We start from the raw sequence: 26,451 nt of genomic DNA on the forward strand, positions 1-26,451 counted from the left end.
TTTTTTAAATTACGTCACTGTCATTAAAACTGCTGGTGGTGCAAATCCTGAACAGCCGCCATGCCAGGACTGAACACATAACTCTGTGATGAAAAGAAGATGCCAAGGTGTGGATGGAAGGGGGTAGTTTACTTTACTAAGAAGGACTCCAGGTGAGTGCAATTGCCTGCTCTGGGACTAGCTGTACAGTGCTTTTCATTGTCACAGATGGTAGGTGTTAGATGATGCAATGTGTATGGTGCCAGACAAATTACTTTTTTAGCTCATTCCTCTGGAAACAGGAGAAGAATCTGAACTGGATTTCTGTGCAAACCTGGAGCAGGAGCTGCAAGCTGCAAACCCAGCTGAGACCTAAGCAGTGAATGGACCCAGTCTTTCAAGTGAAGGCAGGGACTTGCTCTGGGGAAAGGGAATTACACAGAAATTGCCTGGAGTTTGGAACAAGTCCACTTAGTTTTAAATTAAGCTGTGGATTGGGGAACACTCTTATTCAATGGATATAATGAACCTAAAAGTTGGAAAAGTCTGCTCCTAAATGAAAACCTTGATGCAACTCCAGCAACTGCTACAACCAGAAGTGTTGAAACGCCATGACAAAAGTTGTTCTCATACTGCTTTCAGGCCACGTTGAAATTAAAACTTAGGGAAGGGGGCTCAGTTTGGTGAAATTTTTTTTGTTGTTTTGTTTGTTTGTTTGTTTTGTTGTTGTTTTTGTTTTTGTTTTTTTTTTTTTTTTTGTTTAGTTTGGTTTTTTTTGGGTTTTTGTTTGTGGGTTTTTTGTTTGGTTTTGTTTCGTTTGGTTGCTTTTTTTCTTGTTTGTTTCTCATTCCTCAACAGTATTTCCAATCCAACACGGCCCCGGTCAAAATGGCAAGCTCGAAGTCAGCGAGGCTAAAGTTTAAGCTCCCCAAACTCTGACAGCCAAAGACGATCCGTGCAAAAGCTGCTGTGGATGTTTGTACCTGCAAAGGCAGCTGAAGCCCCGACGAGCCCCCGCACAGGCCGGGGGGTGGGTACCATGAGGTGCACCCCCCGACCCTCGGCTCCCCCTCTCGCTGGGTATCGTGAGGAAGAGGAGGGGAAGCTACCTGGACTAACAAACCCAGTAGGGGCACCCGGGCCAGCCCCGGTGCCGCGGGGTCCGCGCAGCCCCGCCGGGCTGTCCCCCGGTGCGCTCCCCCGGCGGGGGGAGCAGGGGGAGCTGCCGCCGAGCCCCGGCGGAGCGGAGTGGCCCCGTCCCGCCCCCTGCCCACCCCCGCACCCGCCCAGCCCCGGCAGCGGGGGCGAGGCTGCCCCGCGGGTGACCCGCCCGGCGGGCGCGCCCCCTCCGCATCACACGAGGGGGCAGCGCGGCTGCTCGCTCTGCCCCGGCGCCCGCCTGCCTCCCTCCTCTCGTCGCCTCGCAGCAGCCCGGGCTCCGCCGAGTCAAAGCGCGGATCAGGTTCCCTGCCTCCAGTATAAAAATCTCGGCGAGAAACCTCCTGCGGGAAAGAGAGACGGGGCGCGGGCGGAGCGGGGCGTGAGACGGCGGCCGGCGAGCCCGTCCGTGGGGAAGCGAAGGGACGCGCGGCGGCCGCACCAGCCGCTGCTCACCGGGGACGGTCGCTGCTCGCCCCTTTCAGCTGCGCAAGAAGAGCTTTTTGACGCCCGAAGTAAGTCCGAGGCGGCGGCGGTGGCGGCGGGGGCTCCCAGAGGGAGTGTGCCCGAGGGATGGTACCCCCTAGCAGATCTCCTCGAGTCTGACAGCGCTCGCTCCCCCAGGGCCAGGGTGGGAAGCAGTTCCCCCTTCCCTGTCTTGGCTCCGGGACACTTGCCCCAGCAGGGCTCCGCAGAGGGTGGCCGGACAGAGGGGCCATGGGGCTGAGTGGGAGCGGGCACCTGATACCACGGAGACATCTGCCCGAGGGGCAGACGGGGGGCGAGGTCTGGGGTGTCCGGGAGCACCCCGGGTACGGGACCGCGCAGTGCCGTGGTGGGGAGTCGGCGGCGGGTCGGTACGTGGGAGCGCTTAAATGCCAAGGGGGGTGAGAGGGAGAGAGGTGGCGGTGGGTGACGTGACCCAGAGGGAAAGAGAGGCAGGAGTCCTCGGGCGGGTCCGTTTAGAGAGGACAAAAGGGCAGCGGAGTGACCCCGGAGCGGCAAACCCCCTGCGGGTCCCAGTTACCGTGTGCCAGCAATGTCCCGGCTGAGACTCGGGATAAGGAGTTTAAGTTGTACCTTCAGACACAGCACTGCAACTGATATTTTTTCTCGGGACTTTGCCTTCTTATTCCTAGTTTACTTCTGGTGGAACAACTGAATCTAGCAAGTGCTGATAGATCTATTTAAAACTGCCATCGTTAGTTTGTGTCTTCTGCTTCCTCCAGAGGAATGGGTTGGGAGAAAGTCTGAGTTAACAATGGTGAAAGCACAGTTTCCTCTTTGTTGAGCATATATGTTATTCTGCAGATCTGTTGTGGTCTCCAATATTGGTGCTTGTAGCTCATTACCCTCCTTTTCTCCCTCCCTTTTAAAAGTAGAACTTTTCATAGGGGAAACGTAGTCTTGATTCTTTGAGAGCTTATCTGCTCCTTTTACATCTTCCAGTTGACTGTCGCACATCTTTCTCTTCCACACTGCAAGTGGCTTTTGGTGAATGTCTACTGTGCTTTAGCTTAGAGGTACACTTGGAATTTGGCTTCTAGGATGTAAACCTTAGAGACTAGTTGGTTCTTGGGAATGACATGTTAAATCTTTCTCTGTGAGATAACCCTGCATCTATGGGTAGTGTTTTAATTAGATCCTGTTTGCTTTAAATTACTTGTATTACAATAGAGGAATGCTTTACCTGTGGCCATCAAGTCTTGAATTCTCTGCCCTTTCCTTGTTTTGCCTTTGGGCATTGATTTTTTTTTTTTTTTGAGCTTTTAGCAAAGCTCAACTTTTTTTAGCAAGAAATAGTAGACTGAGTGTGTAACTAATGGTATTAGGGAGAAGGAGGGAAGGGGTGGGGAGAGAAAGAGAGTAGGAAAGGAAAGTTGTTACAAAGAAATAATTTTACCTGGTCTGAACAGTAGTCTTGAGCTAATTACAAAACAAATTTAATGCTTCTGTGTGTTTGTTTTGTTTTGTTTATTTCAGTTTCCTCCTTCCAAAGGAATAAAAATTAAAAAAAAAGTCTGAACTTTCGATCATGAGAAATGGTTTGAAGACAAAAAGGAACCTATGTATTTGTGGCAGAATTTATTAATTGGCTGGAGAAATTAAAATTTGGAAGTGCAAGGACAGGGTACTTCATTGGACTAAAAAAAAAATCCAAACCCCCAAACCAACCCAAAAAAGCAGCAGGAAAAACCTGCTGCATAATTTAGTGAAGGAAAGCAGATGTTTAATATACTCCTGTCTTCAGGCTAAGCTAAACTCTTCGGTGACTTATTACACATGAAGCTTTGTGTGAAATTAAAGGACCGAAACTTACTGACTTTAGCGTGCTCCTGAGCCAGCTCTTGGGTGGGAAAAAGAGAAGCCAGCAACAAAACTTTTTTTTTTTTTTTCTTTTTACAATTGATAAACCTTTTTTTATAGTGTAGAAAAGGCCTAAGAAAAACAGACTTTTTGCAGTTATCCGGGTGTCTATCCCCAGATATTTGAGATGCAGTTTGTGGCTGATACACCCTTGCCAGCAGAAGGTTTGTCTTGCTATAGTATTTCAAAACATAGCACTACTATCCCAGTACCATATGCCTGCCTGTGTTCTATGCCCATAATGACACTGGGGACACTTTGGAGGCTTATTTTATTCCTGACACAGCTGTACTGATGGATGTTTTGTGTAGATTAATCTTTCTGCCACAAATGTGAATATTATTACTTAGTGGACTTCTAGCAGTCATGGCTCCAGCGAGGTACTTCCCTGACGCGTCCTCTATTTCTTCTTGATTGTTCTGGGAGTAGTTGTTACTGAGTGCTCAGATAATAGTTTAAAATAGTGCTTTACGGAAGCTCTGAAAATGCACTCATTTTTTGTTTTGTTTTTGTTTGGTTGGTTTTCTTTTGGGGGGGGGGGGTTGTTTGGATTTTTTATTTTGTCGTTGTTGGTTTCCTTTTTTTTTTTTTTTTTTTGCCAGGAAAGATACAATTTATCTAGTGTTATAGTGTAACAAGTGTTTTAGTGTAGCACTAGAGCATTAGGGATGGAGTTGGCATGGCTCATTGCTCCGGCTCTGTTCAGGCCCCCTCATTACCTACATTCCCAACCGTGGCGTTTTCTGTGGGAATTGGTCTTTAACAATGTCCGCTTTGCTTCGATATTTACAACCTCTTGCTGATCAGTGTATCAAAAGCATTTTCATTTAGAGGATGCATTTCAGGACTTTAATTGAGGAAATCTCTTTGTTTCAAGCCTCTATAATAAACCATTCAAATCGCTGTCTTTGAACGAACTAGGTCACTGTAACGCGTGCACACATAGGGTGATTCTCATCTGCTTAGGGTAGCCGAAACTCAGTTGAACCATATCCCTGGTGAGCTTGTCCCTGATTTATCCTTCTTGGACTGGCTTGTTCACAGGGAGCTTATGTTGAAAATTCACTGCTGGAGGTCATTCTCCATTCTTGGCATCTCTGGCAGCCTTAAGCTTAAATTGCAGTCTCGTTTTCTGTCCAATCAATACCACTCTTATGTCGCTGAGTTTCCATGGTGCCCCCAATCTTCTGTCTACATATTGATGTCTAACAGCAGGAATAGCATTCTGTGTTGCTATATATACTTACTAAACCTGTCAAAACTATTTAGGGTCTGTCGCACTAATTTATATCCATATCCTGATATTATTTGTATCTGTTGAGCTTTGACTGATGGAACTCGCTGCACTAAGGAATCAGCCCCAACAATGCACTCCAGGGATGGCTCAAGGAATGGATGTTTTGAGAAAGGGGAAAAAGACTCTCTTCTAGAGTAGCTGGGGTAGTCTAGAATCCTTTGAGCACAAAGGAATCATTTTGAAAACATCCAAGTCTCAATGGCTCCAAGTTAATGCTTTGGAAATCATTCTTCATTGTGCTACTCTGAATGCACAGAAGGTCCTCTCTGATGGAGCCATGCAGAGGAAAATAAAAAAGTGGGCATTGTCAAGTGTTCAATGTGCGTTTGATGAGAGGTGGGGAAATTTGAGTCAGTTGTCTTACATCAGTTTCTTCAGCAGAAACACTGTGGAAAAATTAAATTAAAGGAGCCAACAATGTCCTCTGTAACATGGATGTTCTTGTTTTACTGCAATAACTCACAGAGCACAGTAGTTGTGTAAGAAATGATATGGTGGTGTCTCTGTGGACTGACATAGCAGCAGCTAAACTAGGTGAGAAAAGGCATATCTTTTGTGTATCACTAAATTTCAAGGTACTGATTCTTGTTATTCATGCCAACAGTAATAGACTCTAAAAAAAAAATCAGTGGATTTTTTTTATTTAAATATGCTTTGCAAACTGTTGCATTTGAATTGAACGGAAGTGGTCATCAGCTGAAGAAACTCTTTAATCTCACTACCTTTAACATGAGATTGATCCAACTCTTGAAATAAGAACTGGGATTTGCTGGCTAAAATTTTTCTTGTTCTGAGTTGCCAGAAGAACCGATTTTATGATGTCAAGTTCATCAATACTTTTCAGACCCTCTTCAGGCTCCTACAGTCTTCTCACTAATGAATACTTTCACTCGAAGACTTAAAAAGCCCCACTGCAGGTGGTAGTATTAAAGTAGTTCAGTTTATGTTTTCAGCTATGGTTTACTTTATCATCATGGAAAGAGTCAGTAGGACTTTACCAAACTAGACTCTCTCTTGGCCAATACGTCTCACCTTCTTTTATTCCAAGGAGTAGAATCACTGAGCCATTTAAAATATCTGGCTCTGCCTTCTGCAGTGGCACCATGATGGTTCTGTTGTTTTTTAACTTTTTTAATTTCCTTCCTTGCTTATATGTGGGAATGGCTTTGTAAAAGCTGTAGTCATCTTGCAGACTGCTTTTTAATTTTTTTCAGACTGAAGATTGAGAGAACACAGTTGTAGGCAGTTTCATGGGAGATGAGAAGGGAGAATGTGAATGTAATAAAGAGCTGACTATATTACTGATACAGCCAGGGGATTTTTCACCCTCACCATCCCTCTACTCCAAAAAGCCACTGCCCTTCCTTGCACATTCTGGTTTCAATGTGGATAACCTCTGGAGGTGAGGAATGGAGCTAACTGTGTTTGAGGCAAAATCCAGTTCCATTAAGTTAAGCAAAATATATTAATGTGGTTTTTTGGGCCCTAGGAGCACACTGCTCAGTCAGTGCCACTGATTGCACGGCAGCTGCAAGAGAGGGGTAAAGACTTAGAGCAGAAGAGCATTACAGGAGCTGGGGACTTTCTGATAAAAATAGTCTCTGAAAATAAATAGTGCTTGGGGCTCCAGTACACTGCCATTTAGCAAACTGCAAAGTTCAATTTTAAACTGGGCCTTTCTCCTTTGAGGCCTGCCAGCACTATTTCAGAGCTCATTAAAGATTTCACAAGAGTATTATAAAAATCTTCCTTCCTCATTAGTTTCTACACAGTTTCAGTGTAGCTTGGACCTTGTAAACATCCTCTCTTTAGTTGTAGATTATATCATTGTCAAGTGCCTGTGAGAAGGGAAGAGAAAGAGGAGAAATTCTGTAACACCTCAGTGTAAATGCATGTTTTGGAATTGGTCAAACAGCTAGCTAACAACTTAAATTGAACAGAATTTTCGCCATCTTCCACAGATATTTTTGGAGCTACTCCCTAACTGTACAAAAGCTCTCCTCTTAGAATAAAACCAGACAGAACAGTAGGGAGGAAAGAGGAGGCTAGATAGGCTCTGCTTTTCTTCTGCAAGCATCCTTCTACACACCTGGGCTGATGCTCAGTTGTCTAAGGGAAGCTGGTCCAGCTGGCAGTGGAGACAGGCACAGGACTGCTGAAGATGGCAACAAGGTGGAGGTAGCCTATTTCTTAGGCTTGAGTGCAAAGTTGGTCTTGACCTCCTGAGCTTGTTAAGGCAGATAGACCACTCTGCTCTTGTCTTTACCATCTGACTTTGCTAACTGCATTATCTATTACCTTATGCTGCCTCAAAAGATTAGAAAGTCAAAAATCAGACAATTTCACTTTATGGGTGTATGGAAAAGGAGGAGTTCCTTGTATATTGACACAAACAGTAAATATATAGATATCTGTGGATGCAGAGTATCCCTGCTCGATTGAAGGCAACAGAAAAAACTGAACTAACTTCTCAGATTCAGTTCCAGTGAATATCAGGCACAAAAGCTGTTTTGTTCTTTTTTCTTTTTCTTTCTTTCCCTCAGTGTCATGTGAACAGTGGCATTAGTTTAACAACCAACTAAAAATGATATAACTATTGCATTTAAGGCTTCCTTGTTTTGACTGGATCATTAATACAATGGATTCATTTATATATGTGTTTATTTTTTTAGCTCTACTTCTCACACATCGTGTATCTCAAAGCGCAAAAGAGTCTTAGTAGTGCAATGCAAATGTATGTACCCATCTGTAGCCAACAACAGAAGGCTCACAGTCTGTAGCATCTTTGCCTCTGTGATAGGAGCATCTAAAATGTGCTTAATGCTGAGTGTAAGCATTTGTCATATCAAAATCTTTATATTTAAAGATATTTTACAGGTGGTTTTGCCTTTGTCTTTTTTTTTTTTTTTTAAACAGGTTTACAGCATGTGAGCAACAGTAGAAAGACTGACTTCATCTAGAAAGACACTACCGTGATGCACTTTTAGGCACTTTGTTAGATGGTAAAGGATGGATCTCTTAAGAAAAGTCTATTGACTTTGAAAGTGAGATGGGAAGGGAGTTGGAAATAGCCTTGGTAGAAAGATGGCATCTCTAATATGATGATGTCTCTGCAGTGGCACTACAAAGTCACAGCTTACTTTCAGACAACCAAACTTCTTTCGTTTCGATATTGAGACCTTTCTCAGCTCACTAGAAAGCATATTCTTCCTGTTGAGCAGAGATTAATATTAAACCAGGCACACATCTTCCAGCAATTAATTAGGCAAAGTTGATGTTTCAGCAAGAGCCTCATCAGAATAAGGATTATAGAATTCACACTAAGATTTAGAAAGAGTAACCACTCCTTTGTTTTGGTAGCAAATTCTTCAAAATAAGGTTAACTATAGTGCTGGTAAATGGTTGGGAGTCTTCTTGTACTTCTTGCAGCAAAGTCTCATTGCTTTAATTGAAAATGCCTTTGGAGTTAATCATCTTTTAGTAAATTAAAGAAAAATCAAGAGATTGCTCTGATATTCTGCCTTTATTCCAGTAGGAAAATGCTTTGTTCCTTTAGTTTGAATAATAAAATTTACATGTTAGAAATAGCCTCCCCACCTCTATCACATTACACAGAAATAATTTGAACTTGTTCTACCTAGGATGGTTTCACCTGGAAACCCAGTCTTCTATGGTACTGGCTTAGCTTTCCTCCTAGTGCTGACAAAAAGCCCCTGAGATGCTCTGGTTGCTTCCCAGTAGCTTGTGCCACCTGACTGCCTGGTTGTTTGCTTGGATTACTGCCTTCCCAGAGGTCAGAAAGATGTTTTGCTTTGTGCAAGAGTCACTTGCTTTTATTAGAAGCCTGTCTGGCTGCAGCTGATATGCAGTAGGGACGGATGGATGGAAAAAATCTACCAGCTTTCCCTTTAAGACCAACAGATAGGATTTTCAGCAGTCTTCCAAAAATGCTGCAAGCTTTGATTAAGGAACTTCATGTCATTTCAGTTATTAAATCCTCACTTTTCTAAGCTGTCCCTTCAGCCCGTGTTTCTTGTCCGATTTGCGCGTTGTCAGACGCTTTTGCTAATCTCTGTAGTTGATGTTTGCTTAAGTGATTATTTGGCAGAAGCGTGTGAGCGGGCGTGTGTGTGTGATTGCTGTTGGCATGGCAGTTGGTATGATATGGCATTAGCATACTTGTTCCATGCTGTGGGCCTCCTCCTCTTCTAGGCTTATTTATGCAGCGCAAGGACAAAAAAAACCCCAAACCAAACCAGAAACTCATGGGGGAGCCGGTTACGGTATGGTGATCCTCTAGCAGGTTTGACCAAAGATCTACAGAGTTCAGAGGAGCCTAAAGGTTGCTTTTACTTTCTTTCTGTTACTAATCCTAGACAGACCATCCACCAGCAGAGGATTTACAAAGAGCTGCAGGAATTATTGACTGCCTAAATAGGGGCATGTACATTGAATCTAGTCTTCCCTGTGCTTGCAAAATAGCATGGGAACTGTGTTTATGGGATGATAAGGAAAAGGCAAGCTCCTCTCCCTTCATATTTATTTGCTCAAGAACATGTCTTTAAATGGGACATGGGTTTTAGTTTGTGTTTTGCACTCATTAACACTGAGTGGTTATTGGGATTATTTGTATATATGTTTTAGGAGGTGCCATTCTCTTCTTTCCATCGCTAGTAACTTGAGATATAGTCTTTGCACCTCTTGTGCAATGGTGGAACATCTTTATGGGCTCTGAGTTACCTCACTGGGAACAGTGGGATTTACTTAGACAATGTAAATGTAAAAGTGCCTGTGAAATCTTTGCTTGATCAGTGCCTTCATTTATAAGTTTAACACAATTAGTGGAAATAAAAATCTCTGATGACACAGTACGTGTTCAGGTCCATGCCCTTTGTGAGTGTGTGGGGAGGAAATCTCTTGTGATAAGTTTTATAGCAATACATTTAGCATGGGGCCTTTGACAGCTTCACTTGATATTTTTCTGGACATCTGTTTAAGCATGAGCTGCTCTTGTACTTTTTTTTTTTTTGGTAAAAGTCAAACTAATGGTGAGCTGGGTTTCTGTTCCACTTTCTCATGTAAACTGCTTCTGTTGGTCCATGTTAATAACTGTATCCTTTCAAGGCAGGATCTGGGCTGTGCATAACCCTTTGCCGTAAACATGTCCCTGAATGATTGTTTGGTGTTGTAAACATTCTGAGTTTATCCTGATGAGAGGTAGAGGCTGCCATCTTCCTGCTGGGATCAGCCCTTGGTTTTATCTCTGAAGGGAGAAATCTTCCAGGCTTAACATCTGAAATGTTTTGTAAAGTTGACTGAAATGAGAAATGTAGGAGAGAGGGGAACATTTTCTCTCTCTGCCTATAACTACGTGCAAAATTGGTCATGTTTTCATGATGGAAAAAATCTGAAGTTCAAAAAGGGATGGGAATGTGAGGAAGAGTATGTGAACTTCCTGCTGTTACTCATAATTTTGATCTATAAAAGTTATTTTGAAGCTGCTTTCAAAAACATTTATAGATGCTTCTACTATTTTGCAACTGAGTTAACAAACATCTCTTTTACATCTATTTACAAACATCTCTTCTTACTTGGTGGTATAATGTGCTACATGATCCTGGCCTTTCTTTGGCTGCTTCTCTGTGCACAAATACAGCATCTCTGTGCTAATTTTCCCAAAGGGTTAGAGCATTTGAGAACAGCTGGAGATTGAATACTGACGCACAAGAAAAGGACTAAAAAATGAAGGTGCCGTGTTACAGCATCTACTGTGTTCATTTAATTGCTATGTACTGTATTTTAGTTTGAATTATTTATTACTATATCTGAAAGTCCTTTAAATAAGGACCCCTCTTTCTTTTGCTAACCACAACTGTAGGTTGAGTGGATATGGCGAGTGTGTGTTTGAATAGAGGAAAAAAAGAGACGTGTAGAAACCTTGCCCTGACATCATGCTTTACACACACACACACACACACACAACAAAAGCAAGTGTCTGCTGGGAGAAACTTTTCGAAACTGTAGGGATGTGTAGCAAAAATATGTCAGATAACTTTAGACTTTCCAATTGTGCAACATGTACTATAAATGACAAGTTCACATCTTTATGCATTGACACTTTCAGCATGTGCAACAAGGCTCCAATTCTGGTTGGGATTTTACCAACTGAGATTTATTTCTCAAGTAATTGTGGGTGGGAATTTCTTATTTAAACTGCAACAAACAAAAAACCCAAAGCAAGAAAAGTCTGTGAAGTGTAAATTATCTGTTTTAAGTCAAGAAAAATTGAGGTTGAAATATTTCACTTAAGGCTTATTGAAATGGAAATTTTTGAGTTACTGAATCCATGATTTGTGTTCCAGGTCAGTGAAATTCTAGTGTGTGTCTAAACACTTGCAGCACTTAATGGGCATTGAGAGAATAGAAACAAGAACTTGAGCCTACATATGAGATAGACACACTGGCTACAGTAGGGTCTTCATGATGCTCTGTGGTGTCCAGCTGGTCCTGGACATTATTGCATTTTTATGATCACGGTGTCTCACAAAAAGAGTGGTATAGTGTGAAGCAGTGGGGAATGAGAAGCATTTTCTCCAGTTTATCCTTTCCCAATCAGTTTAAAATTTTCTTCAAAGCATCCCTTTCAAAGTTGGAATATAAGTGTCATATTTGTAAACATTTTAATGATCCTAATAATTATAAGTTGTTATAAAATTATTTCTTTGTATTTGTAAACAGTTTTAATAATTTGTAATTTTTATTTAAAATTATTATTACTATGATTATAGAATTGAATAAAACTGGAAGTGTGATTTGATTTTTTTTTTTTTCCCAAAGGCTTGTGCTTGTCCTTTTCAGTTGCTTCGTAGGACATAGTGTCTTGGATTTTTTTTTCTTTTTTCTTTCTTTTTTCTTTCTTTTTTTCTCCCGATATGATCATAACTTCTGTTGGGAAAGACATTTTAGCCTTTGCTCTGTGCCCTTAGCATAGAATAAATGTACTTTTCACTGCCTGATGCAAAGTGTGGTTTGTATGAAATGAAAGTTTTTTTTTTTCTCATTAATATCTATATTCTATTCCTCCAGATTAAAAAAAATATTCTAGGCCTAAATACTTCTTGGAGTAGCAGAACTTCTAAGCTCCAGCTGCTGATCCCAGGCGGACTCTGATTTCCTTGCTCAGATTCCTGCATGGTCCCAGTTTTGCTGCCTTGCAAAGCTAAACCATCAAAGGCTGCTAATGCTTCTGTGACAGAAGCTGTATCAGTCTGTGAATTCAGCCTAGGTTTTTCCAAGACATAGACCACGTCTTGTGAGTAGCAGTCTACTTGTACAAAATGTGAAAGTGCATGGCAGAGCATGGGTCAGGTTCTGTAAAACCAGGCTTATGGGGAATCCTTAAAACTTTTTGCAAATAGTGGTCATCTTCCTTAGCTTTAAATGTGAGTAGACCTTAAAGGGATTTTCCCCTAAACAGATAAGCCACACCCAAGCTGTTTTGATTTTGAAGATGTATTTTCATTACTCTGAATAGCTGAGGTTTCCTTAATCTTAATTTTGGATTCATATGTCTATAATGTCCTTATTTTCATAACCTCGACTTCTCTTTGTTTTAATCTCTCTTCTATTTAAGTAGTGCAGTAGGTCACCTTTCATAAATATTACACATTCTCTCATGTTTCTCATTTTCAGTGGCCTTTTACAGCCCCACGCCTTGTTCTAAATCAACAGAATGTTTCAATTCTTTATTTCTAAATGTGTTCCCAATTCATGTCCTTATTTCAGTGAGCACATCTAGTTGAAATTTAACCCAGCAGTCTACAATTATGTTATCATTTCCATAATCAAACAATTTTTCATATTACATTTTAAAATGTTAGAAGTGCTGTTCTAAAGTTTTGTCTACTCTGAAATTACTCTTTTCATTAAGCACAGAGATGTGACTACTTCTGTCCCCAGAACTTTTTTGATGTCTAGAAGTTCATTCAGTGGTCATTGAATTGTACTGAATATATATATATATAAGCAGATAAATATATTTTTGTTCCATTAGACTTCAATATGGTGAATTTTATTTGATATTTGTGTTGTCCAGTTGCCTGGGTATTTGTGAGGACAAGGACCTCCATACTGTTGACTCATACCATATTATATGGGCAGCATGTATTACTGCCTTCCTTTTAATTCTTTCTTTCAGATACTTCATAAATGTATTCCACAACATTGATCCCAGGCTCTACTTTGGGTGCTAAAACATCCTCCTTTTGTACAAAGAACTGATTATTGTTCTTGCTCTGGGATTCTCTGTTTCTTGGCTAATACTGAAAGAGAGACAGGATCTTGCCTCTTATCCTGAGAAGACAGAACTCTCCTAACTATTTCAGTCTTTGAAAATCTGAACAATTTACATCTAGTGAAAAATAACCAGCATATGTTTTTTAAGTCTTTTTGTAGATTAGTGAAGCTTGATTTATCATTTTGAAAAATCTGCTTTTTTTAGACTCCAGTTTGTGGGACTCCTGTTTCAGCCTAGCTTGTTTACAGTTGCCTTTAACTGACTTTTCTCAGCTCTGGAAATGCAGTTTAGTGCAATCGAATTTCTTGAGTAGTTTCTTTTTTTTATTTGCTTCATTTTATTTTCCCTAACTCTGTCTGGCAGTTCTGCCTCAAGTTCTTTACTGGTATAACCTTGGAGCATGCATCTCTCATCTCTGTTTCAAAGCAAAGAATGAAGCAGAGGAACCACTTAACTTCTGTGCAGTCTCTTTTTCTGCCCTCATTGACTTTGTGTCAGGGTAATCTGCAGGACCCACTGGCTCTTCTGGAGTTCCAGTTTCCCGTGTGCTTAAGGAATGCCTTTGTGCTTGTCACTATGTATTTACTTCCTTGTTCTTCAGCCTTGCTCTTGGACTTCTTAATTTCTATTTTACATCTCACCTGCCAAACTTGTTCTCTCCTACTAGTTTCACATGGGCTGCATTTCCATTTTTTTTTCTCTTAAAGATAATCTGTGAGTGAATAAATTCTTAAACTACATTTGAGAAGTAATTTTTTTTTTTCTGAGTGACCAGGAGTACCATCAGTGATTGCACTTTGGCACCCTGTCAGAATACCTGTGCTCATTCCTGGCATACTTTTTGAAAGGAAAGCAATCTTCAAGCTACCTGCCACCATGTGAATTGGTTACACTGGGAAGAAATTGTTTATAAAAATTATCACATTTACACCTTTTTAGAAAATGGTAATGTTGTCATCATTTGATCACCAAGTGTTTCATGTCGATCTACTCTGGTCTGAATTGAAGGTTTGCATACTATCATCCTCAATATTAGAGTTCAGAATTTCTAGTTGGAAACTCTCCCCTATTGTACCTCCCTGCGAAGAAAGCTTGAAAAGTCAGATTTGTACTTTTGACTTCTTCCTCTTCCTTAGTTGCTATGTGTACAAGCACAGCTCGACATTGTATGTTTTTGCCTTTTAGAAGAATCCCCTCTAAGCATTTTAGCTAAAGACCTGATCTGAAGTATCTGAAGTCTACCAAAGTAACTAAATATATATGTGAAATAAATGTATATAGTCTCACTATGATTTAGATTGGCTGTATAATTTAATAATTTTTGTGCTGTTGTTGTTGAGGGAGGGAATTTGTTGGGGGTTTTTTGTTTGTTTTGTTTGTTTGTTCGTTTTGCTTTGTTTGTTTAACATGTGGGCAAACTGTGCTCCAAGAAGTTGTTTGTGATATTAGAAATGTGTGCTGATTGCACCCATATACATCTAATTTGTTGGCCTGATTCTTTTCAGCTGTGGTAAATGGACTGCTATTTGAAAACAAATGTATTGTCAGAGTTGGAATATCCTGTTCAAGTTACCTGTTTTCCCTGAAGTCTGACTGTGTTCAATTTTTCTAACTTTGTGTTAACTTAGTCTTCATGCATCTCACAGAGAATGATTTTAATATTAACTTCTCACAGCAACACTTATACTTCTAAAATATCTTTTATTTAACTACTAGAATTATTTATATTATTTGCAAAATTGATGTTTATTCTCCCCTTCCTCTTCATGATTCCGATCATGGAAAATTGAGACTTAGTAAGTTACAGGTACTTTAAGGTTATTACCTTTTAAGTAATGAATACCAAAGCAACTCTGTTTTTTGAATGGGAGGAATCTTTTGTTTCATCCTTCACTTTTGGACAGATCCTGCACACTCAGTGGTGTGGGGAGGTCTGAGTCTGGACATGTACTGCTGTGCTTGCTCCTCAGCAGAAGGTCAGGAGCAATCCCTTCCCCAGGTTGCACCTCTGTGCACAGATAGAGTGAGGGAGACAGGGGACAGTAGCGTGGTATCACTCACTGATGTCACAAGCAGTCTCAAAGCATCTCTGCGCATTTTTATTTTTTTCTGTTTTGATGCGTGCCAGCATCTTTTTAGCAGAAGCAAATCAACTTATGCAAACATATGCCAAGAACAGGAAGGGAAGGCTATTTGATCAGGAAGAATAAAACGAGCTTGTCTTTAACAGTTGTTTTTTACTTTGTGCTAGTGGAACAAGATTTATAGTAGTGATTAGTAATCACAAAGGTCACTCAAGCCATTTTAAATTCATATCTTTAGAGAAAAGCATCTGTAAAGGAGTATATGAAGAGGAAAGAGGCAATTATGAACTGGAGCTAGGCAGAGCTGACATTCTTCCTTTTTAGCAAGCTAGTGTTTGCAAGTTAGATGCACTGTCACCTGTCAGCCCTGTCTCTCAGTATTTCGATATAAGCCTGTTAACTGGATTGGGCTGGACTTAAGAAAGAGCTCATTCCTAATCTTGATGAGCTCAAGTGGCTTTTATGTAGGGTGCTGTGCATGGGCACAAGGACTGAGTGTTCCTTGTCATCATGTGAGTCAATAAGTGTGTTACAGGTTTTGCTATGACACACGTGGCACCAGGAGTAACAGAAGCCAACTGGGGTTGCAGATGACCTCCTGCTTCTAATGATGGTGCTTTTAGAACACTTGTCTAACATGCCTCTGAGTGTGGCAAATGAAGGGGTGGCACCAAACAGCTTTTATTCAAAGTCAGTCATTGTTTAGGTGGAACTTGAAGAAAAACGTGCCTGGTTTGAATGACGCTCCACTTTGCATAGGCTTTGGAAATGAAATAACTTGACCTTTCTTAACAGCACACCTGTGTTTCACATCCAGCTGCTACTGCCACTGGACTGAACTGCACAGGGAGAGGATTTGGTGGGGGAGGGAAGAGATTAACTTAATGTGCTGATCAGAGCACAGTGGAAATGTTTTTGTCATATGACAGGTAGAAACAAAGACCACCAGCCCCCTGGGACTGGAGTGAGCCTTCACCTTGATATGGTGGGTCTATGGGATTTGACAGCTCTGTCAACACAACAATGTTGTATTAGCATGCTAGTAGTGCAGGTGTGCTCTGCTGCTGTGGTGTTCCCCTGGCTCACTCGGGGTTCTTGATGTTGTCTTATGGTGTGCTTTCCCATTTGGGTGGTTTGCAGGCTACCAGCAGCTTTGGGAGATCCCAGCGTAACCTGCCATTGATCCCATTCTCCTTCCTTCCTGTTTCTGTGGTGGGGCAGAAAGCATGTGTGTACACCTTGCAAATCACAGCAACAGAGGTCACAAGGTAGTAAAACTCAAAATGATCCAGAAAAATTGGACAGTTTCTCTGTGACTGAGAGTTTTTCACAGAGAAATGAAACACGCTGTCTTTTGGGGTTAATAAGATGCACATACATAAAATTTGGAAATATTGTATGATAGCAAGAGATGATCTGACAGCAGTTTCTATATGCTGCTGAGAATGTCTGAATGTTCATCTGTTAACCCAGTCACACCAGGACAGCTCAGCTCTTCTTGTGGTCTGTATGGGTTGCTAACAACTTTGATGCACAGGGACTAACTTAGTTACTGTGTGCTTTCAGTTATGACACATTTTAGCCCAAGAATTTCCAGGTGACAATTGAGTGTAGTGGCTGAAATGTGCTTGACCCCATTTGGTGCTGCTTCAGCATCTGCCTTTTTGGAGGTAGGGTTGGTTTGGAGGTAGGAAGGCTACTAAAGAGGGAGAGATCTCTCGTAGCATTTGGCTTTGTGATTCCTGCAACATCTGCCATAGCTACCAAGGCAGATGAAGATGGTGTCCAAGAAAGGACCAAAGAGGATTGATTGCAAAGTGCTCTAAACCTGGGGACAGAAAACTTTGATGTACCGTGACAAACCTAGTCAGGACATACCAAGAAGCTCCCTGGTCTAACATTCATTGGGAAACCAGCTGCATTGTCGTGCTCAGACCCTTTTCCGGGGCCAGGCTTGGGATGGCTGGTGGGACTGGGATAAAGGGCTCCCACACTGTGGGGTCCAGTGGATGCTGCAGGTAGCAATTTAGAAATGCTGGAAGTGTGGTGGTGTGAGTACAGTGACACCAATGACTGTGGTGGCAATGCATCATTTTTTTCCTCCTTTTGGTTAGAACAGGACTGTTAATACAGAGGAGGTGCTGTAGATTAAGTGACATGTTTTTATGGAAGACCAGGGCAATAGAAATGAAATGATGCAGTGTGAAATGCTTTTGCAGAGTTGTGTGTGGGAAGGTTACATTTCACTTGCCTGCAGCCAGCTTGGTGTAGCTAATAGTATTTAATGCTCTATTTGTTTGTTTGGAGTTTCTTTCCTCCCTTTTAAGCAATGTATTTACCGCATAAAGGAAAACAAAATCTTATTCATGTATGTAGTAAGTTCCTGGGAAGTGGGAGGAGCACAGAGCAGTTTGCAACTGACACAGATTTATTCCTGGCTGAAAAAGTGGTTCCTGAGATGCTGTGGGCCCATTCCTAAGCAATTGTGTGATTGGGCTTCCATGGAATTCTGGCTTTTTGTGTCATAGTGTCAATTCAAAAGATTTCAGGATATTTTTAAAAGCTAGTCATGATCTGGGCCCATTTCTGATTTTTCTCTCCCATTCTCTTTGCTATTCGAACTACTTTTAACTTACAGCACCCGAGCCTTGAGGAGAAATCCCCTCACAAATTATATGGAGCCTCTGGATCTTTTACTGGCTACAGAGTCTAGGCTTCCTCTTGCTCTTCTTTGGCAAAAAGGAAAAAAAATAATCTATTGCTGACATCATATCGGGTTAAAAAGGCAAGAGATGAAATAAATATACATTATGGTCCCTTGGATGTAAGGATAAGTGGGCGTAGAATCAGATTGCGAGGGAGATCAGAGGCAGAGCTCCTTCAAAGACTCTTCCCCAGGCAGGAGCTGGCTGGTCTGATGGCAGAAAGTTTGCAGACTCTTTGAGGAGGTCAGTGTTATGGTGATCCTCAGTAGCCTGGGTGTTAAATAGCATCTCTTTCCCCTTTTCCCAGTCACACGGCTGCATAAGATAAAAGCTCCATCAGACTCCTAGACCTTGGATCGGTCTTGCAAAATCCAGTCAGCCATTGTGAGTGGGGTTAATTCACACCATCACCACAGAAGACAAAATGGATCTTTGAAACAAATGTGGTGGTGGGGGTAAACCCATCAATCATGTGAATGCTGCTTTACAGTAATTCACAACTGCAGCTTTTCTCTTAAGCAAGGGCTGGCTGAGTCCGATCAATCCCTTGGCTCTCAAATAGGTCTCAGCAGGCAGTAGCTTACTCCTTGTGGGTTTGTATGTACATGAAAGCCCACTTTATATTAACTCTGTGGAATAGTATTTTTTCCTCTCTCTAAACCCCTTAGCACTAATTCAGTGTAATTATACTCATTGAATACAGTACTGACAGCCCCACTCCTCCCCCTATCCTGTCAGGATATTGGCCTAAAAATCACTAGATGAAGAAAATCCAAAACAACGATGGGATTCTTTGTTCTGGCCTTCAATGTAGGTTTTTATTATTTTAATGGAACCTGATGATTGTACTTTCAAGTATTTTCTTTAAAGCTGAAGACTGAAAACACGTTTTTGTTTTTTTTTTTTCTTTTGAAAATTTATGAAGAATTGGACTTCAGCCTTTAAGGAAAATGTTAAATATTGCAAAATTCATTACTAACTGAGCATTGGCATAATTATTAACAGCCTGAGGCTGCTGAGGACCTCTTTCTACCTTTCTGGGAACAGGGAAAGATGTCAGGAAAAGGCAGGGAGCCTCTTTCCACCTGTTCCTTCCTGTGTCTATGTCTGTGTCTTAGGATTGGGTGACATTTTCCCTGTCGTGTTTCAGTGCTGAAAATAATGATTCAGGTGGCTTAGCACAGCGTGTTTTAGTCCTTTCTATCTCAATATATATGAATGAAATATGTAGTGGGAAATAGCTGGAAAGCAGTGATTAAAAATGATTTTAGGGGGTCACAGGAGGTAGGCAATGGCAGATGAACTCTGAATGTAGTGCTGTGGAGAAATGTCTAAAATCATAGGCATATGCATGAGAGGGTTAGACTAGGGTGATGGTGATGACAAAGACACCAGGATAAGGGATCCTCTGTTCATGCCAACATTTTCAAAATGTGAAATAATTAAAGGAATGGAAAAACTCTCCAACAAACTAATGTCTGGAGAAAGTTTGCTCTGTGACTTAAAGAGCTTAGTCTGCCTGACAAACTCAAGAAGAACAGATAACCACATTATAAATATCTTCTAGGGAAGAAAAATAGCAAGTACTGAAGGTCTCTATAACTTCCTGGGAAAAGCCATGATAAGAAAAATTCAATTACGAACTAATTTACTGTTTTACAGAGTTGATGGTGGGAGGCAGGATGATAATTTCACAAAAACTTTCATAGTAGGCAGTGGATAACTCATCTTACAAAGTGTAAATGGCAAATGTGGAGTTGTGGATACCAGAAGATTGGTACAAGGAACTAGCTTGGGGCTCTTGCATAAGGACATCCATTTTATCTTGACAGAAGAGTTTTTCTCAGCTTCTCAGAGGTGAAATATAGGCAGGTCAGTGAAGCAGAAGCCTGTGTTTTAAGAGATAGCAAATGTGTCCTGCTTTAACAAGTTATTGAGTTCCCTTTTTAACTGTAATTTGCATATATTGTAGTTTAGGTGCCAATTTGCTTCCTGAAAAGGCTGTAACATGTTGCAAGTCACACTTGTGTTGCCCTTTATCATACAAAATTCTAACCTGGCTCCTGTAAACCTACTAGAATAGAGTCAAACATCATGTGAAAAACAGAACAAACAAAGAAACATACATTATAGAAATTAAAAGAGACCTGCTGGGAGGTCATTTTACTGTCAAAGTATAGAGATGCTTAACCTTTTCTTCCTAAGCATATGGGGTTTTTTTGCTGATGTTCGTTTGTCTGTTTTCTTTCTCTATCTGCTTTTTCTCCTGCTTACTTTGCCTTTGTGGAATGCTAGCTAAGTGCATGCTTTCCTTTCCAGTCAAGAAATATTTTCTTGACAGCAGACAGGCAGGACAGAGCCCTTATTCCAGAAACCCAGGTCCTCTAGCACAAAAGGTCTCCATCTAAGCATTATCTAACTGTCTTCATGTCTCACCTGTATAAAACCTCTTAGAAAAGTGACTCTGAATGAAGAAAAATATGCATTTTTGAGATAGGTAGACTGTGTTTACATGAGGTGGAGGAGGGTGTCAGCTTTGTAGGCTTCCTTTGCTCATGGGAGCACCTTTATTTATGCTTTTCTAGTTGTGTGGATAAGCCAGTTCTGTTTCCAGAATCAAGAGAAATACTGATTTTCCTCTCATTGAGAAGAATGAAGAAGCTTAGAAGTTTTGAACTCTAGTTCAATTTGAGCACTGGCTATGGTTATAATAAATTGCTGGCTTTATTTAAGAAGATTCTGAAACATCAAATACCAAACAGGATTTTCCCAAATGGAAAAAACTTGTTTGCTTTTCTCTCTGAGAATACGGAACTGTGCCAGAAAATACATTTCCTTAAACTGAGTTTTCATGTATGATATAACTTGGATGGGGAGGACAGGGGGCAAAAAGCAGAAATTGTAAGCCTATGATGTGGAAACTGGTTATAGACTACGTCAGTTCCCCAGACTTATAGCAGCCTCTGTTCTCTCTTTCCCCTGCTTTGTTTTACACAAAGATCATTCTTCCCCAGTGACCATTAGGACCCATTACCTTTTGTTTTGTCTCTGTGATTAATGTTGCTTATTTTGAAGATTGTGTTGATGTTGTGGAACCATCTGGTGATTCAACTTCAAAAGGCTGAAGCTCTAGGCTGAAACCTTTTTATAGAAGTGCCAGGATTGGGCCAACCTAGCTTCTGTGGAGCACAGAAAAAGTAATTCCAGATTTCTAGAGCTGATGAGATATTTATTCTCTAGCTTTATGCAGGTAGCTCCTCCTGTTTCTACAAAGTGTTTTCAACCACTTCTGTTGTTCAGGTGAGGGCATCTTACTTTTGAACTTTTTTCTGTGAGTAGTTGCCTAGATAGCAAACTTTCTAGCACAAGAGAGAATTTAGTTTAAACAACAAAGAAAACAAGTATTATCAGAGCTAGATAAGCAGGCAGCTTGATGAGATTAGAAGGGCAGCAGTAGATACCACAAACAGAGGCATATACGTTCTGAGCTATTCTGATTAGCTCCTAATCCTTAAACAGACTTTGCTAAACTCTACCTGGTTGAATTATTCTCTCCTGGGACACTATTTTCTGATTTGTGTTGCTGACACAGAAGATCCATCCATCCATGCTATTTTTTGGGTGACTGTGAGCTGCCAAGGCTGAGAGTTCAAACCCTGGAGCACACTGAATTGGGGAATGGCAGCCAGGAGCTGGTACTCTTGCTGAACAGATGGTGACCCAGAAAGCTGTCTGCTCAGCATTAAGTACTTAATGACATGCAGGTGTCCTTCATGTTTGGAGCGCTAAAGTTTTTAAATTTACTGTAGGAAGCTTCTTTGAAGACCAAATGAGTCTTCCCACCTCTGTGGAGCCATTTGTGGCACAATTTACTGCTACCAAAATCTGCCTGTTTTACATAAACAGATGTGCAGCACAGAGCTGACCTGAACTGCTCTACAGTGGGAGTTAAGCATGGATCAATCAGATACCTCTTCATTCAAGACAATCCAAGGCCTTAACCTGAGGCCACCAGAGAGAATAACCATTTAGAGGGTAACCCCTCACTAAAATATTGCTCTTACCTGTTCTTAATAGTAACACAAGTTTTATTATACTAGAGCTGTGTAGTTGCTCTGCCTGTATGGAATAGCATCATCCTATTAACTTCTGTCTTTCCCTGGATAAACAACGATTTTTCTATAACTAGCAAAACCTTTCCTAAGTGATCTCTTTCTGTTTGCAAGCCAGCTTTGAAGAGGCAGAGCTCTGGGTCCATGGAGGTGGGAGAGAAGAAGAGGTCTGCAGGTTAGAGGCATGGGGAGGATGAGACAAGGTGTTGAGGATATGAGGAGCATCACTGTAAGGTTTCTTAGTCCCTTTCCTCTCCCTCTGTGCTGTGTTGCAGTGCTCACCCTTCTGACCTCAGTCTAAGAGCCTTCTGACTTTTCCACATTAGCAGAGCTGCTTCTCATGAAGGATAAGACATAGAGAGGTAGCAGTGATTCTGCATGGTGCTTTTGGTGCTGGTATCCTTCTGTAGTGAAATATGCTTCGCTAGCTTTAATAGGTGATACCTGTGGTCTTAGCAAGCCTTTGGGTGTTTGGAGGGATTGATTCTCCAATAAAAGGGAAGGAGCATCAAGGTAAAAACCCCATTTCAGTAGTAGGCATTCTGCAGGTGAAAAGGAGTGGTATCTGTGCCTACTTCCATTTTTGATAGCTGTGAAAGAGAGATTTGGGAGCAATGGAGAATGTCAGCTTTAGTTTCAGTTAATTTGTATACAAGTTGCTAATTCCATTTTTCTTTTTTTTCAAAAGGCTTTGTGAATATACTGGGTCCCTCTTACTGTGACTCACAGGCTGTATATAGTGCATATACTGAAGTGAGTGTTTCTGCTTGTTGCCTGAACTTCCCTCCCAGAGGAATCCTTGGGGTAGCTCAGGCTAGAGCTAGTGTTTGAGCCACCATGGAGGGAAATAAAGATTAACAACAGATGAAGCTTAAGTATGAGCTCTGGGTCTGAGCTCACTGGTCAGCAGAGGTGCTAATGCCACTCCCAGGAAGCTTGGCTTGGCATCTAGTTCACTGAATTAACAAAGAATAATGATTCCTGCCTCTCGGGTGATACCTTTTCACTAGAATACTAGAAAGAGGAATTAAATTGTGGCAAAGGGATTGGAGGAATGAAAGAGAATCATGCCTGATTAGCTTTTGGAAGGAGGAAAAAGAATCTCACGGTTCAGAATGGTAATCGCTCTGCAAGGGGCAACTATCTCCTGGAGTTATCACTTAATCTCTAGGTAGGCTCTCTTCTGAGTTGTACTTAATGGGTAAGCTTTGGACTGGTCTTCAGTGAAAAGGAGAACTGCATTATCATTTCTCTGTCAGGATAAGGCTAGAATGCAGTCTTAGGTAAGAATTCGCCTCTTACTGAGATCTGCCCTTTACAGCTTTTCTCCTGTACCAACCCCCAAGGGCCCTGCCGGTATCTGCCTGATTTTTGGCATGCTTGAGATGAATTTTGACTGGTTATTCTAGAAAGTCATCAATTCTATAAATATCCTAGTATAATCTATGACACTCTCATCTAATACCTTTGCAAAATATTCTGGGTTTAGGGAATCACTTGTCACTGCTGCTTGCCTTCCTTCTGTCCTGCTTATCTCTTTTTCAAGTGGTGAAGGCAAATAAGCTGTTTGAAGCTGCTGCATTTCAGACTTTCTTTTCTGTGCTTCTCCTTTTTTTCTGTCACTGGCATCAGCAGGCTCCCTCATCTCTGTGGGACAGTGTGCAGTAGCACATTTTCCTTCATCTGACGTTGGGATACATGGTGTCATTTAACTGTATTTTTTTAATTATTATTGTTTTACGTACATCTGTTTCAGATTATCTGAAAAGAAGGAACTCTTTGCAGTTGTAGTTGTGTTGCAAGAAATGGGGAAATTAAAGGAACACACCAGAAAGCTGGTGCTATGTTTGAGTGAATAAGTTATTGCTTTAATCTCTAGTGCTGAAAATTACCTTGGTATTTGATTGATATCACATATCAATCAAATCACATTGCTTGATCACATAGCTTGATCACAGAGTTGATGGGGGAGGAAAGGCAGGTATATGCATTAATAGAAAAATGCCTCTCTAAAGTAGGAGATTTGGTGAAGGGAATTTCAACACTACAAACAGAGCTTTGTTTCTAATTATATTTTTTTCTTGCCATAAGTTATCCATCCTTTGGACTTTCACTGTAATTTCTTTTCAGGCATTTTTTCCTTCTCTCCTCAAATTTCTATCTTTTCCTGGTAATCTGACAAGAAATTTTATCTCAGGAAGTGGCTGAGGAAACCACCCCTACTCCCCAAGTAAGCATCCTTCCTAGTGGAATCTGCAGTTTTTGTAAGTGAACTATGTTCCCTCACACCTCCTGTGCTTTTCTTTTTCAAATCACATAACTTCCTGCATGAGGTAACCTTTTCTATCTCAGCCTGTCTCTCTCCCTTGCTTGCTCTGCCTCTGGCTTGCTCTCTGGGTCTCTTGCTCAGTGATGAATGAGTTTCATTCATCTTTCTTTTGGGGGCTCTGTGAAAAGCTTTAGACTTTGCCTGCTCCCATTTTTTCGCTCAGCTATTCATTTCCATGGCAATGGAGAAAGGAGGGGGATGGCAGAGTGGGTGGCAGTGGGGCCAGAGGTCAAGAGTGGCCACTTTCTGAATTAAAGCTTTGAATTCCATTAAAGGTGACACGTTGTAACCTGGAGTAACTCTCCAAGAACTTGGCTGTCAAAGTCATCAAAGCAAAGGGAGAGGGAGGCAGGAGAAAGAGAGAGATCAGAGGAGGAGGAGGAACTCAAGAGCTTGGAGCTGCTGTCAGGATTACATCTAGTGACTTAATATAGGGGTAGTTCATTTGTGTTGCCATACACTGTGCTTCAGTGAGGCCATGCTCTGAAATCTGCATGTGGATGGGGCGTGTGAGGTAGAGAGGATTCCCTTTATCCTTTGATCAACAAATGTAATCTTCCGGTTAAGTAAACAACCCTTCTCCTCTGAGAAGTGGGAGGGGGAAATTGAGTATAGATAAGTATCCCAGCTACACTGGCATTTCATTATGTTATTTTTCAATTTCTTTCACAGAGGTGCCAGTAGGACTCAGCCAATAAAGATGAGGGATGTTTCCTTGGCATCGTACGAATAGTCACTGAGTAAAATCTGTGTCCCAGAAGACAGCATGTGAAGTAGAGCAAAGCGTATCAAGGTGTTTCCAAACATCCAAAATTTAGGTGTTTTAAAAACATTAATTTTGGAAACATGCCAATTCCTATATTAAAAAAAAAAAGTGAGGAAACAACAAAAAACCAAACCTCAAATAAAACCTGCTGAATTTTGATATTTGGGGAGGTTTTTTCTCTGAAGGTTGATTGCATGGGGGAGGAATTGGAAGGTGACACCAGGACCTCATGGCCTACATGTTATATTCTGGATTCACATTCCCTCTTTGAACGGTCTGATCATAGTGGTAATTGGGGTCTGTGTTAAGACTCACTCTTTTCACTTGCTTGACCTGATGAGCAAGTGGTTTTCTGTTAGTTTCTAAGTGTGAGATCTTGCTTCTTGTACTATTGAGTTTCAGAACTTGTTATCCCTCCATCTCCAAGGTTATCCAGTTCTTCTTTTACAATGACCTGAGCCTAATGTGAATTAGCAGGAAAGCCTGCTAATTTTATAGTGTATAAAATTTATTATCCTTGATCTCATGTGTTTTCTGTATTAAAGGAAAATGGAAAAGTTTGGTGCTAAACTCCCCGTGGAGCTTGCTTTGAAACCTTGCCACAGCATCGTGTTTCTAAGCTTGCTAAATCTGCCTAGATCCCAGACTGAAAAATACTGTTCTTGCCAGTCCCAAGTATGCCACTATCAAAAACTGTGCTGTGTGCCCAGCAACCAAGATTTATAAAAGTCTCTCTGTACTCTGAATCATACATGATATGAAGCCTTCAGCATCCAGATCAGGTTGGGACGTTTGGAAAAACTCCGTTCCTTCTCACTCAGGGTACTTGGCATTTCTTAGCAAGGTTTTTCTTATAGTTATCGTTCCTCTGCCATTTTGCCATTTACTAGCATCCTTGAGCTTCCCTGCAACAAATAGCTTAACCTGTTCAAGGTGGAGGAGGATTCTGGGGTTTTATTTGACTGGAAATGTGTGGGTTTTATTGCTGGAGGCTGTTAGGGTTCTTCGCCAAAAGTAAACTGTGACAGAATCTTACCTGTTTTGCTGTTGTATTTTTTTATTATTATACATTCCTTCATATTAAAATAAACAAATCCAGAATCTTGTAAAATAATTAATCTCACAGATTATTTTTTTATTGTCTAGTTGTGTGTTTTCACAGTGTTTTTTTCACTGACGTGCGGTATATGAAACAGTAGTAGCCTGTAATTATCTAGTAACATAATATATTGGGTTTTATTCTTTGGCATTTCTTCACTTGTTTAAAAAGCAATAAGAGGGACTCAAAGTAAAAGGAACACTGAATTTTTCAGACCAATTTGCACAAATCCTGTATCTTTGCGATGGAGTAAAAGCAG

General features: G+C 41.1%; 2 protein-coding genes across 2 annotated transcripts in view; both read left to right on the top strand.

Annotated features, from left to right (window-relative positions):
* The first annotated feature begins 1,018 nt into the window (after positions 1 to 1,018).
* On the top strand, positions 1,019 to 1,864 carry LOC127469843 (translation initiation factor IF-2-like). The gene has a single exon (XM_051784657.1). The coding sequence runs from the start codon at positions 1,019 to 1,021 to the stop codon at positions 1,862 to 1,864; it is 846 nt and encodes a 281-aa protein (XP_051640617.1).
* The window catches only part of PTN (pleiotrophin), an 80,547-nt gene continuing 55,282 nt past the window's right edge, over positions 1,187 to 26,451 (top strand). The window contains exon 1 of the mRNA XM_051784776.1: positions 1,187 to 1,652. The gene's annotated coding sequence lies outside the window, so the exon portion shown is untranslated. The remainder of the gene's footprint in view (positions 1,653 to 26,451) is intronic.

Source organism: Manacus candei, unplaced genomic scaffold (assembly GCF_025592945.1).
Source record: "Manacus candei isolate 608988 ecotype Guabito, Panama unplaced genomic scaffold, ASM2559294v1 h1tg000018l, whole genome shotgun sequence".
NCBI classification, from domain to species: Eukaryota; Metazoa; Chordata; class Aves; order Passeriformes; family Pipridae; genus Manacus; species Manacus candei.

What these genes read in the sequence shown, in the direction of transcription:
- LOC127469843 (XM_051784657.1), top strand. Translation starts at nt 1,019, where the DNA reads ATGAGGTGCACCCCCCGACCCTCGGCTCCCCCTCTCGCTGGGTATCGT.